The 13,215-nt window shown below is 41.2% G+C and overlaps 1 protein-coding gene across 5 annotated transcripts in view; it reads right to left on the bottom strand.

Moving 5' to 3' along the window:
* Positions 1-818: 818 nt before the first annotated feature.
* The window catches only part of CEPT1 (choline/ethanolamine phosphotransferase 1), a 32,043-nt gene continuing 19,646 nt past the window's right edge, over positions 819-13,215 (bottom strand). For 4 of the 5 annotated variants that reach the window (XM_027816697.2, XM_055728426.1, XM_055728428.1 and 1 more), the window contains exons 5-9: positions 9,540-9,624; positions 4,750-4,881; positions 3,732-3,890; positions 2,383-2,508; positions 819-1,625 (exon numbers count right to left, since the gene is read on the bottom strand). In XM_027816697.2, the coding sequence (XP_027672498.1) occupies positions 1,506-1,625; positions 2,383-2,508; positions 3,732-3,890; positions 4,750-4,881; positions 9,540-9,624 (622 nt within the window). In that variant the 3' untranslated portion in view covers positions 819-1,505. The remainder of the gene's footprint in view (positions 1,626-2,382; positions 2,509-3,731; positions 3,891-4,749; positions 4,882-9,539; positions 9,625-13,215) is intronic. The other variant, XM_055728427.1, reaches the window with a different exon arrangement.

Here is a 13,215-nt window from a genome sequence, read left to right on the forward strand (position 1 = left end):
CTTCCCGAGCACATTTGCTAATCGCTCTGGTATCACAGGAAATACATGTCACCAGTTCCTGTGGCCAACTGGGAGTTTGATTTATTGGTGTTGGGGTTTTTTGTTTGCTTTTTAGCAAGATGTGCTTAATCCCTTCAAAGACAACACAAGCAGTTGTCTTCAGGTACTGCTGTGCTCTGGGTTCTCAGTAGACAGAGCCGTTTTCTTACCATCTGGAGTGAGAAGCTCCATGGTTTTCACGGATTTCAGCCACCAGGTTCCTAGTGTTCCCCACCATCTCTCAAACAGCTCCTCGACAGCCACAGCAGATCCTGCTCTGGAGACACACTTTGCTCTGTACAGCATGGCCAGGCATTCTGTTCAGGGTCGGAAGCTCCCCTCAGTGCCAGGGCCCATGGCACACATTGCACTGCGCAATTAAACCCTCCATCAAATCTAATTTAGCCTCCCTAATGCAGTTCACCACATTTAAAATGGTATTAAAATAACAACAACAAAAAAAAACAAACCACCCCAAACTTACTGCACTATTTAGCAGGAAAAAAAAAAAACACAACCAACCAACTCTTGGAGATCCTGGAATGACACCACTATGCCCATAAAAACACTAGAAAACTGCTTTCTAAATCGCAGGCAGAATTGTACTTCAGAAGTCTAAGTAGGACAGAGCAACACACACATCTGAAGACAACTGTTGCTCTCACAATTCTTATTTATTAAGAGCAGAAAGGAAGTTTTGCTTAAGTTTTGTACATAAAAAAGTAAAGAGTAAAATTTTATTTTTATAGTCTTTCCACTGAAGAAAATTGAGAAATAAGTTGTCTTTTTAGATAATGTTTATTTAAAAAAATAAAATTAATTGACAAAGATACCACACTATTTTGCATGCCGCTCATCCCTTCTGCTTGCAGAACCCTGTTCAGTGTGTCATTCTTTATTAAGAAACCGCTTTATCAGCAATGCATAAGCAAAAAACCCACATCAGTCTGGACTCAAACCTTGACAGCTGCTTCAGCTACACAAGCTAGTGCGATATCTCTGGTTTTACCAGCTCAGGTCTTTAGTAAATAAATTTCAAGTGGACACTAAACAAGTATTTCACTAAGAGATGATGAAATATTAAAATTAAAAGCAAGTTGTATTGCAGCTGTAATCATACTACATTAGAAACTTCAGTTGTTGGGGATCCATTCACCATATATAGATTATTTTGTAATCAAGGTAATTACAAAGACAGAGCATTACTCCCTGCATGCTTTCCTGGGCTTTGAACCAACAGAGTTGACTACATGTAGAATTGACTAGGGTGTACTTGGAATTCACTCTCTCAGGCAGGAGACTAGTTAAGGAGTGTTACTGATAACAAAGAATAAAAGTTATACAACACTGATTATTATAAATTACTTTGTTCTTATCTGCTTTTTGCCTTAGTCTCCTACATATCTTCACATCTGTTCATGTGGAAAACCAACTCCTTATTTCTCCTTATGGTGACTCCCCATTCGCTAATGGTGATTCGAATGCATGGAGGCAGACTTGATTCGGAATACGTGGATGTGCAGGTGGGCAGCAATCTGATTGCACACACTGACACAGTATCGCAGCAAATCAAAGAGAGAAAAGATCTGCCAAGGGAAAAAAAACCCCACAAAACATGTTACACACATTTAGATCTATGTTTTCAGAGTGTAACACCACCCACATACATCAGAATAAAACCACTAGGGTCTTCTTTCAACAAACTAAATCTTCAGCTCTGTAGGAACGATCACTCAGTGACAAAAGAGTTGCTAGGTGTGCTGGGCTTTCTTCCAGCTTTGTAAGAATACAGACTCTTAGTTCTAGAGTCAGAGAAGGGAAAACGGTTACAGTACCTATACAGATACTGTGAAATACCCCATTAACTCTGAATGGTGATAACCATACATAAAACATCAATTTTAATAAAAGGTTAACACTGCATTTTGGTAGATAACACTTGAGATAAGCACATATGAGTTTAACTTCAGGTATTTTTTCCTAACCGGTGCTGCTAGTACTGACAGACAGACATGCTTTCAAGAACTGAAGGGCACAGCCATACTAGGCTTGCACTGCACATAATATATTGCCTTGCTAACAAAAACCCAACACAAACCTTCAAAATATTCTATTCTAAGCTTTGAATATTTGCTACACTGCTTTAGAACTTGTTTAAACTACACAAGCAAACCATGTTTACCTCTTTGCATGGGGTCTGTTTAAAATCAACTCAGTCAAGTAGGTTCCCAGTCCCATCACTGACTAGGCAAGTCAGCTAGGCTCGGCAGCACATCACGATTTGTGAAAGAGCACGCAAACGCCTGCAGCGGTTACGGACAAGCGAAGTGAGCCCATACTCACCAGGGCAATCCAGAGTACAATATACTCATCAATAAAGCTGTTAAAATACTGGTCCAGAAACAATAGCGCTGGGCCTATGAACGCTGTGTCGTGCAGGTGCATTTCGCTTTTGGTCATGTGTGCAACCTACATTAAAGAAAAGGGAAGTTTAAGAAAAAAACGTACAGCAGAGCCAAGGTAGAATGATTTCAGAATACAAAGTCAAAAGCGCTACAGTTCAGGCCACGTCACTGTAAGATATCAAGTACTTCAGTCGAAGCAGCAATACTATTTTAACCATGAAAGTCTACAGCTACATGAGATGCAAGGTTTGCAGAGAAGTATCTTTTACTAGAACAAAGAATGTAGCTACAGGGAAAAACCTAACACATTTTCCAGCCCACAAACTCTTCTTCCTGCCAGAAACAAAACGGTGAAATGGAAGTAGACTGGTAAACTTTAAGGTTTAGGAAAGGCCTGGAAACAAAAACTCACATCTGCTAGATCTTCAAAAATCAGAGACACTTGGTGTTCCCCTCACTCCACCACATGTTCCCATCCCGTAAGGATCCACCACCTCTCTCTGGTTACAGTTTGATGATCACATCTTTTTGTGTCCAAGTGCAACCTCCCCACCCTCCCACACACGCACAGAGGCTGTCCTACACCACATCCTCACTTTCACCAGCCCAGCTGTTGATGTGACTGTGTAGTAAACTGGTCCCTGTAAGAAAACTCGTGGTGGAAGAAAAGTTTATGTCCAACACTGATCCAGTTCACGTGGCAACACAGCACGTGCCTGCACAACCGAGATGGTGCAGGGCTGCAGTTGTTTAATCCCTCATTCCCTCTGTTCAGCTGGGGCTCCTCTCCTGATAACATTGCCATCTGTTATGAACCCGTGAATAATTTAAAAAAATTGGAGAGAAATAGCAGTTAAGTTAAACCCTGAGCAGCTGTTCCAAACCTCAGCAGCTCTGTCAACCTTCTCTCTTTCTTCCAAACTTTCCTCCCCTCTGTACCTGCATATGAGGGGGGTTTCAGCCATCTCTGTTCCAGCCCAGCTCATCAGACACACGTGTAAATACACTGTAAAAGAGTGATTAAACAGCTGGGAAAGGGGGAGAAAACTCAGGCAGCTGTAAGCTGTTCCGGCACTATAACCATGGCATTAGCTTAAAGTTTACTACTCCGCTTTCAAACAGAGGAAAGGATCTGGTGCACCTTCAAGCTACTGAAAATAAGTAAAGCACAAGTATCACTTGAGTACCCAAACAGATGCAAGTCAATCAATGGAATAACCAGAGGACTTAAATCTACAAAATGTTTTACTGCAATAAGAAGAAATTCAAAGGTTCTGGCACACTTACCACTAGTTTATTTGTTATCTTAGCAGATACAAAACCAAAAGTAAGTATATATAAGCAGGGATGCCTTTCAAAGAGCTGCACTGCAGATTTCTTGTAGATCATTGCAGCTAACGCGATCACTGACCCAATATGAAGAAAAGGTGAAAGGACACTTGTTCCCTACGGTGAGATTAAAGTTAAAGCATTAGGTTAACAAAACATGCATGTTGCAAAGAAACCTCACTAAGCCAGTCACGTGGGTGGTTTCTAATTAAAATCACATTAAAAAACATGTCTTTGAGCACTGGTATTAACAGGAACAAAGTGTGGTGAAACTCGAGTGAGCATGAGCTGAGCATGTGGTTGAACTTTTGTTGTGCTGGGGAAGAAAACAAGGTTTTAGGCAGCAAGTAGTGCAGTTTTGACACCTGCCACACAGGCAGTGGCTAATGCTTTTAGCAAGTAACAGGAGACACTACTGCCATCGCTTCCTCTGTGCCAGCCAGAAAGCAACCAAACCAGGCTTCTAGGTAGCAAATAATTATTACAGCGGTATAGAACTGCTTTTTGGAAAACTCCTGGCGCTCTGGAATCAATCATCACCTTCACAGACACAAGGTACCTGTGCAGATACCTCTACCTGTACTTCTTCACTGGTAATATGAGTAGTACAGATCTTGAAGGATCAAAACCATAATCAATCTTCCTGATAAATTCCCTTCTGAATGAATTTTTTTGCATGGGATTTTTCTATGAACTCTTGGGGGTGGTGGGTGGTATCTGTGTAACCTGTTTTATATGAATAACTCGGAAGCAAATATCAAAGTAGCATGAGTACATTTAATCACTCAAATTTTAAAACTCTTGACTCCTAAAGCTACTATTCTCACAGAGACCATCTTAACTGGTTTTCCCCAAGTCAGCAAGGAACTGAAAGGAAAATGTTTCACATGTAGGAGGTATTATGTTACATAAAAACAAAGGCATGGCTGAAAAGCCATAGAGTGCTGAAGAGTAACTAGCAGAACAAAGTACTTACTGCTATAGTGGATCCATTTTTGCCAACTCCACCTGTGAAGATCACACCAAAGTAGTTTGTACAGGAGAATATTGTTCCTGCGACAGTACAGAGAGCTGGGAATATTTTCACTTGAATATTCAGTATTGGGATCTTAACAGAAGAGAGACAAGAAGTTAGAATATGCAAAAGCAAACTAAAATTGGGCTTAATACTTCTGGTGCACTCAAACACTCCACTTTCCAACACCACATTATTTGCTGTTCTTTCTCTGCTATACAGAGATTTCAATTTCTACAAGGCACAGAGAAATGTGCATTTTTCCAGTAATCCTCCCACCAAGCTTCCTATAAAGCCAGACTTATCCTCATTTACCTGAAAAAAAAGTCATCAAAAGCAGACAAGCGGGCAGAAACCACAAACTTGCTAGCTAAATCACTCAGCTATTACATGGGACAGAAAGGCATCAGGCATCTTTTCTGAAGCTGGTTGTAAAACTCACAGCTGCAGCCCAAGATCAAACTGGGCAAAGCAAGAGCCATTGGAGATGATTAAACCAAGTCCCTTGAGAAACTGGATCCTATCTTACAGGCAAGAGAAGGGCAGCAAACAGAGATCAGACAAGACATCTCAGAGCCCGTCAGCCTAGGATGGCAAGCAACGAGGCTGCTAAAGAAGTGAAAAATGAGCACAAGCAGCTTTGAAAGAAAAGCAGTATTCTTCATTTTTTTAATGTTTTCAAGCAAAACAGGAGAAACTAGATGAGAAGAAAGTTTTAAAAATACCCACAAGAAATATGGAAGCAAATGTATAGATAAAGTTGGGAAGTTTTGGGTAGTTCCCTCTAAACAACTACTAAAAATCTTCACGAACTCTTGATTTAGGAACTGAAGTCATAGCACTCAACTGAATAAACACACTTGGCCCCCCAACAACCAGGCGTCCAACTACATACAGAAGCCCAAATGAAGTCAAGTTGTTTCTATTTTCCTTCAGTTACACTCTCAGTGTAGCTTTCAGCAGGTAAAGATCATCAGTTCTCCATTGCACTCAAATTAATCTCTCAACCTTTTCAGGGATTAATTAAGAGGCAGAGCCAGCTTTAACTCTTCATGCCTTGCTCTCAGGCAGCCTACAGATGAACTCCCAGACCACCTCTCCAAATCACGGCCCTGTGAGCATATTTCTCCCTTGCTCAGACTGTGCTGTTAAATCAAAAAAAGATAAAGACAGTAAAGAAAGAGTAATGACAAGTAAACAAGAGGCATACATTGCCCAGACTGGAGTTCTAACTGTAATCAACCATTAATGTTACTGGGCACGGGACTCCTGAAGGTCTCTCCTCAGCCTTAATGAAGGCAGGTACCCGCGCTGCCCTCTGCCTCAGGGTGCTTTGGCATTTAAGGAGTGGGGTGAATTTGCTCTGCCACAGGAAGAAAACAATGGCAAGCTTCTTACAGGAGTCAAAAGACATTAAGTTCGACATTTCCCAAAGGCAAGGGGAATCTGCTGGAAAGAACACCGCGTGAACTCCCGACTACTACTAACACATCTGCGAATGCTGCTTTGGAGAGGCAGAAGGATGAGATCATACTGTTACAACACCCAGTTTGGCCAGTTACGCTTCATTAACACTCTCTTTTTTGCTTCCACGAATAGCTGCATCAGTGATAGGTATCACAGTGCACTTACCTGGCAGAAACAATTAACAGGAAACAAAGCTACATACAGAAATTCAGCAGAGGAAAGCCAAAGGAGACATATAAAAAGGCCAGCGCCTGCTAAATTGTTTTGCATACAAAATGGAAGCAGCAAGGCCAAAAGTTGGAAGCAGCAAAGGCAAGCAAATATCACAGGGGTGAGGGAATGCCCTGAGTAGAGGGAGAGAGGAAAATCTTCCTACAAAATGGCACTGCAGCCCCAGACTTCTCAAATAAAAGGACACTACAGGGCAAGCCACAAGACCTCCTTGTCTGGTATTCCATAGATCACTGCAGTCCATGCAATTATTCTGACCGGTAATTGCACAGGTTTCACAGAAGTCAGGTGTGTGCAGAACTTCAGAAGACACTGTCAATAATGCAGAAAAGTATCACAAGCCAAACGTTTTGCAAGCAAATTACGTTCTCTGTTAAACCCCTTGTCACTGACTACAAGAGAGGCTGCTTGGCACAGCAAGCTTCTGAATACAGGCACATCCTGGTAGAGGGAGCATTCCAGCTTTGGGGAAAAACAACACGTGTGTGTTAATAAAAACAAGTGGCAGCAGGCAAAGAAGGGATTAACAGTGCCAGAGCCTGGATTAAAGTCAGTCCGGAGTCACTTGCCAGAACAATAATGTCAGGTCTCTGGACTAGATGCCACCAGAGTTTTGTGCAGCATTAATTGGGATTTTGAAAAAATACATATATAACTGGGAAACAGCTAAGGGCTCATGCAAGCAGCATGTAAGAGACAATGCATCTCTAAGTGGACTAAGACACTTCCTCAAGAAGCTCCTTGGCTAGCTCCATCACAAATACCACCGCCAGCTGGGCAGCTGAGTCCAGGAGTCTCCGCACAAACTGGATCCCAGCTGCAGTTGAAAGCTGTGTCTATATGCACTTCAGTCACACTGCAAGAAGAGTAACAACTCATAGCTGGCCAAAACCAAGCTTGCTTTGTACTCGTGAAGCATTTATGCTTTTAAAGATGACATCGTGAAATAAAACTCAAGCAAATGGAGCGTTTTTCTCACTTCAAACAGAAAAAAACCCTCTATATAATCAAAGCATCCAACAACTTGCACCTAAGCTTTCTCACTTTACTCACATTTTCCAAACGAGGATCACAGCTGCAGTTGTACTCACCATCCACCAGAAATTACCAAGCTCCAGAAGCCTTGCAGAAGAGCATTTTAACACACTTTAAAGAGAATCTACACTGACAGAAAGAAGGAAGCCAATACAGGTACACACCATTTCGGGGGGGGGGGGGGGGGGGGGGGGCAGAAAAAAGCTAATGGAAGCAACAATTGACAAAATACATCATTCTGCATTTAGCCTGTTCAGATTGTTACGCTTTTTGCGTGTTAGCATAAGAAAGTGGAATGTTTGAGTTCACAACCACATTTTATTCCATTATTTTTCCCCCCAGATAGAAACAAACCAAAAAATAACAAACCACCAATTTTGATGTCACAAAACATTAAAGGATTGGGGAAGGGGGTAGGGTAAGGAAGGGCTGTGTGATATATTTTGCTCTGCAAGTAGCAAATAACATTTACCTCTAAACACAAAATCTCACACACTGAATGAAAAATCTCTCATTATTATAGGAAACCTGATCAAGTTTGTAGAAATGCCTCCATTAATCCAACAAAATAGCTTAATCTTTTGGAAGCAACTGGACCAAATGCTGCTGCAACCCAGAACTTCTAACAGGTTTCACGATTTTGCTGAAAAGGGTTATTTAATAGGTTATTTAAAAGAGTTATTGATTTAAGTTATTAAATAACAGGAAAAAGAGTAATTTCTAAGTGCCTGTAAACACCACCTTGCACTTAATTGTACCAGAGGTTGCTGTGGCAGCATTTTTTGCCCCTTTTTTAAAAAAAAAAAAAAAAAAAAAAAAAGGGAAAAGCTAACAGAGCATGAATTGGGAAATCCCCATTTGTAATGCAGAATAGCAGCTGCATGGGGATGTTGGCCACGCTGCTCTCTCTGGAAAAGTTTGGTACCAATAAGCTGACTTGTAGCCTCATTTTTTTTAGAATTAATTCTATCCACACTCATTGTCTTAAGACAGCATTTACTTTGCAGTTTACATCATTAATTGGGGGGTGGTTGTAAGCCTGAAAGCACATGTAGCAAAATTGGGGTAGCCAAAGTTAGCTCCTTTTCCTAGAGACTCTCTACAGTGTTAGAGGGTTCATTTCTCCAGTTACACGAAGCTGATTAGAAATTAATTTATTATTATTCAATTTAGGGTGACATGTTTTAGTGATTTTTTGGCCATCTCTTGGTTTTATTGCAAATCAGTATTTCTTTATCCACCTTAAGAATTTATCAAGTACACAAAAAAAGATCAATAGTCTGGAAGGAAAACCTTCCAGGAAATCAATGCTTTAGATGTTTCTTCCAGAAATGTGGTGATCTTTTTTATTATTAATATATGCACATATATGCTTTTCTCTGGCTAATGCCATTTTGATAGCCCAATGTGGTTTTGGTAATGCAAATATAAAGTCAACTCATGACAGCCCTTAAACTGCCAGCTGACATGGCCTCATAAACCTATGTAACACCTGCAGGATCTACATACAGCCAGCTTGCTTAATTAGGATGATCTTTGCTCAAAAAAAAGTGACTTTTTCCCCCCTCCCCATACAGATAGGAGTTGTCAGCCATATCCAGGCCAAATTATCTACTGATGGTTACCAACTGCTCTCCAAAAGCTTCCCCCATATCCTCAATCCAATTTAGTACTCCTCCGTTGCTGATCTAGCTTACTGCATGAGGCTCAGCCAAGTTTTGGCCGGCTCTCTCAAAGGAAGCTGGGCTGCTCTGAAGGTACATTTAACTTTGTGCAACCTTTGATAGCTCTCTACCTGCAAACACAAGATACAGAATAACAGCTTGTTTCAGTAACACTGATAAAATCAGAATGCACAGTTATTGCCATGTGACTTATACGCCAAAACATGTATTGCCATTTATGAGGAAAAGGGAGACTTCCCCTCACAAATTAACCTGTGCTACTATATACAGGCAGTTCTTCCAGGGGTCTATCAGTCTATAAAAAGGATAAAATAAGAACATGAACAAAATTACCAGAGATTGCCAAAAAGGTGGTCCTCCAATCACTGCCAGTAAATGCATGATTATTATGAAGATTTGTACTTCAGTCACATCAATTCTGATTAGGTACAAAAAGCCAAAAAAAGCAAAATTATTGAAAGCAATTTCAAGTCAGTTATTTGCAAGCTCAGCAGCTCTCCTCTATCATGCACAGTATAGAAACTCCAAAACACTGAGGAAGAGACAAAATTTATAGATACTTTAGAAAGCAAAAATATATTTTAGTTTTATTATTAAAATTAAGGCCTGTGCCGTGCTATATGTTTTGGTTTATTTCACAGTGCAATAAAAATCCATTTTGTCAAGAGGAACAGTTGGAACTCTGAACTGCCCACTGCCAGCTGCAGAAATAAACATTCAGTTTTAACCTGGCCCACCAAAAAAAAAGAATTTATTTCAGACAACAAAATTCAGGGGAAATATTTTTAATCCCTATTTTTTTAATATGAATAGTCTCTCTGAATAGCATCAAACTTTAAACAGCAAAACAAATCCCTGAAGAGTTTATGCAAATGTATACAGTAGTCAGCTGCACTGCTGAAGGTTACACAACTCTGTCCCCAGCATGCAGCAAGAAGAAAAACCATTCCTGGTTCTAGCGTAGCTAGTGTAGTTTGTAGAAGGGTAAGAAGGAAAGGCTTGTAGAAAAAGACTGAATTTAAGACTTGGTTTTAAAGGGCATGCAAAAGTCTTGGAGCTAGCAAGAAGGAAGAATGGCTATACAAACCAGTTCCAGAAATAGAAGTAAAGAAAAATACAAGTGAAACAAAAGAGGATGGACTTGCTGGTGTATTCCGTGAAGCCATGTAACACTAACTCATACTGAAGTATTGTGCCAAAAAGAATCCTTCGAGTCAGTGTGAAGTATTTATGGCATATTGCTTAACACTGATTATACAGTTCTATCTAGAAAGACTCAAAACAGCTTCTTGGGAATACATGCTGTGCTGCTACAAAGACACTCTTGATACCAACTGCATTGGCGCCGTGGAATAACGGTTCAGGGGTGGGTTTTTTGTCTGTCTGCTTTAAATGCGCTACAAGACCATATAATTAGAGTTTAATATCAGATCAGTGTGCTACCTCAAGTTCTCTACAGCCTTTTCTCCAGTTTTGGAATGGATCCTCTCAATTGAGAGCCTCCAGTCTGGCCAAAACCATAATTTTGTTTCAGCAGCAGATCAATACTTACAAGGTATAGTTATGAGGCTGCATCTAATTTCCTCGTAGAACATCGCCCAAAGCACAGGAAAGCAGAAGGGCCACGGTACATGGCATTCAGTGCAATCTCTTATTTTACTACAGATTCTCTGCATGGCGGCTGCTGCTTGCAGCAGGCTGCAACAACGCTGCAGCCACCTCCCACTGTGCAACCTCACCTTCCCATCAGCCAGGCGACTTTCTGAACAACCCCCGAAGCACAGGGCACGTGCCGATTCTGCTGTCGATTCTGCTGTCGACCGCAGGCAAACAGGATACGAGGCACCCAGCCCCCGACTATTGCAAAGCACCACTGCTCCCCCCTTACAAAGTAAGCGAGCAGCGGAGCAGCAGAAGGGAGCATAAAGGATAAAGATGGAGAGCAGCAATACCCACAAACTGGCCAAACTCTCAGCGTATAATGGGGAAGTTTAGCCAAGGTTGTCAGAAGAAATCTAGAGCAGACGACAGTTTCCTTTACATGCCTTGGCTTTGCAGATTTTCTTTTCACTACACCAAATGTGGAGACACAAGATACACAGGAAATAGCCTCAGGTGTCCTCCTGTACTCTCATTTGTTCAATAACAATCCTGCCTGGGCAATCGGAACTGGCTTGGAGAAAAAATTAATTTCCAAAAAGAGGAAAGAATGTTCTATAAAAATTCACATTTTCAGTCCCCATACAAACAAATTAAGCCATTGAGCTACCTTGCAAAAGAAAATAAAACATTCAGCCATGCAAAAAGAGAAATAGCATCTGATTAAATGCAAATTGCTTCCTCCTAGCTTTTGGAGTCAGCATGGAAACGTGTTTTCAACGTGTCCAAATGAGGAAGGGCTGAAGCAGCACTCTGAACCCACACAGGTTAAACAGGAACGCGTTTTAGCCTGTTTCACTACCACTGTCAAATGACCTAAAAGAACATAAAGCAACTGAGAAAGCTCACAGAAACAGTGACTAATAACTAACGTAAGTAACCCAAATTTAGAGCTTTCCTTGGACAGTAAACCAGGTTTCTTTTGGCACCAGTAATCTTGAAGCAAAATAAAGTAAGGTCATATACTTAAAAAAAAAAATTCAGATCATAAAAGACAAGATATTCTGAAAGACAGTGTCTTACACAAAACCAAGCACTAAACCAAATCCATGGAACCAGTGCAGGGATCCAGGTCAGGGAGAACAGCATTATCTTCTTTACACAGGCATGGTACAACCTTTGCTCCATTGCCTGTAGCTCTGCTCTCCCCAACTCAAATAAAAATGGCATCAGGCAGCTGGAAAGGCTCAGCAATGAACTGCAAGTATATTTGGTTAAAAACTCCTCCCTGACTTATTATAAGAATCTCATATTGCAGAACAAATAGCAGTCTTAACTTCAACGCTACATAGAGAAGATTGTTAACATCAAAGGGCTCCTTAAGACAGAAGACAAAGGCACAAAACCAACCGAGGAAAAACTAAACACCTAGACTGTCACCTAATTAAAGCGCAAGTTCTTTAATACCAAGGATGAAAAAGGACTGTGAACTTCCTACACTCATTAAAACCACTGTTAGATGACTTAGACACGCTTGACACCAGTAGAGTACATGCCTGATTCTGGCACTATCCAGTAATATTTTTTTGCAGTATGTCAAATGGCCACTACTTAATTTAAGAATACAGGAATCCAGACAGGCAGCTCCTCAAAGCCTGACCAAAGGAAACAACATTTGGAAACAGAAGCTGGGTGAAAGGGAAAAGCAGCACACTGTTCCTCTCTTCATTTATCTTGAATTTAAAAAGACTGTGCAACTACAGCATAAACTGGACTAAATCCATGTTGCTGCTAAAAGGAGCAGTCATCCCAGCTTCTATGAAGACCTACCACTTTCTCCCCCCAAAACCCACCTGCTCGGTCCCACTTTCTCCCCTGTGGCAGCACTACAGTCTCAAGCCATCACCTGGGTCGGAAAACTGCCTTAGCTAAAATAACCCAACCAAAAAAAAGGTTCCCGTTCCAGTTCCTAGCGCATCAGCTTTCCTTATCCATTCGATGTGGCCTCACAGATGATGGCAGCACGACGCAGAGGGCAGCGGCACGGCCGGGCTGCCTCGTCTGGCAGCTGAACAAAATCTGCTGAGACACTGCGACTGGGCAGCTACAGACCTGGGGGATGAGGGAGGAACAGGAGGAATAAATGGGAATGAGTTAAGGCAGCGGACTGCTACCAGTGTTCATAAAAGTCCTAACCAGCCCTTAAAATGTTAACAATAACATAGCTGAAAGAGTGCAATTAGAAAACAAAGCAGCAGTGCTTTTGACAAGATACTGAGCAAAGGTAATGCATGGCACCACCTGGAAAGCATTAATCACGCAGTCTAGAGGGCATTCATTCCTACACTTTAATCATTAACTCGTATTCTATTAATTGCTTCAAGGCAAAACGTGCTAGTAATAAAAAGAT

The sequence above is a fragment of the Falco cherrug genome, chromosome 16 (genome assembly GCF_023634085.1).
Source record: "Falco cherrug isolate bFalChe1 chromosome 16, bFalChe1.pri, whole genome shotgun sequence".
NCBI lineage: Eukaryota > Metazoa > Chordata > Aves > Falconiformes > Falconidae > Falco > Falco cherrug.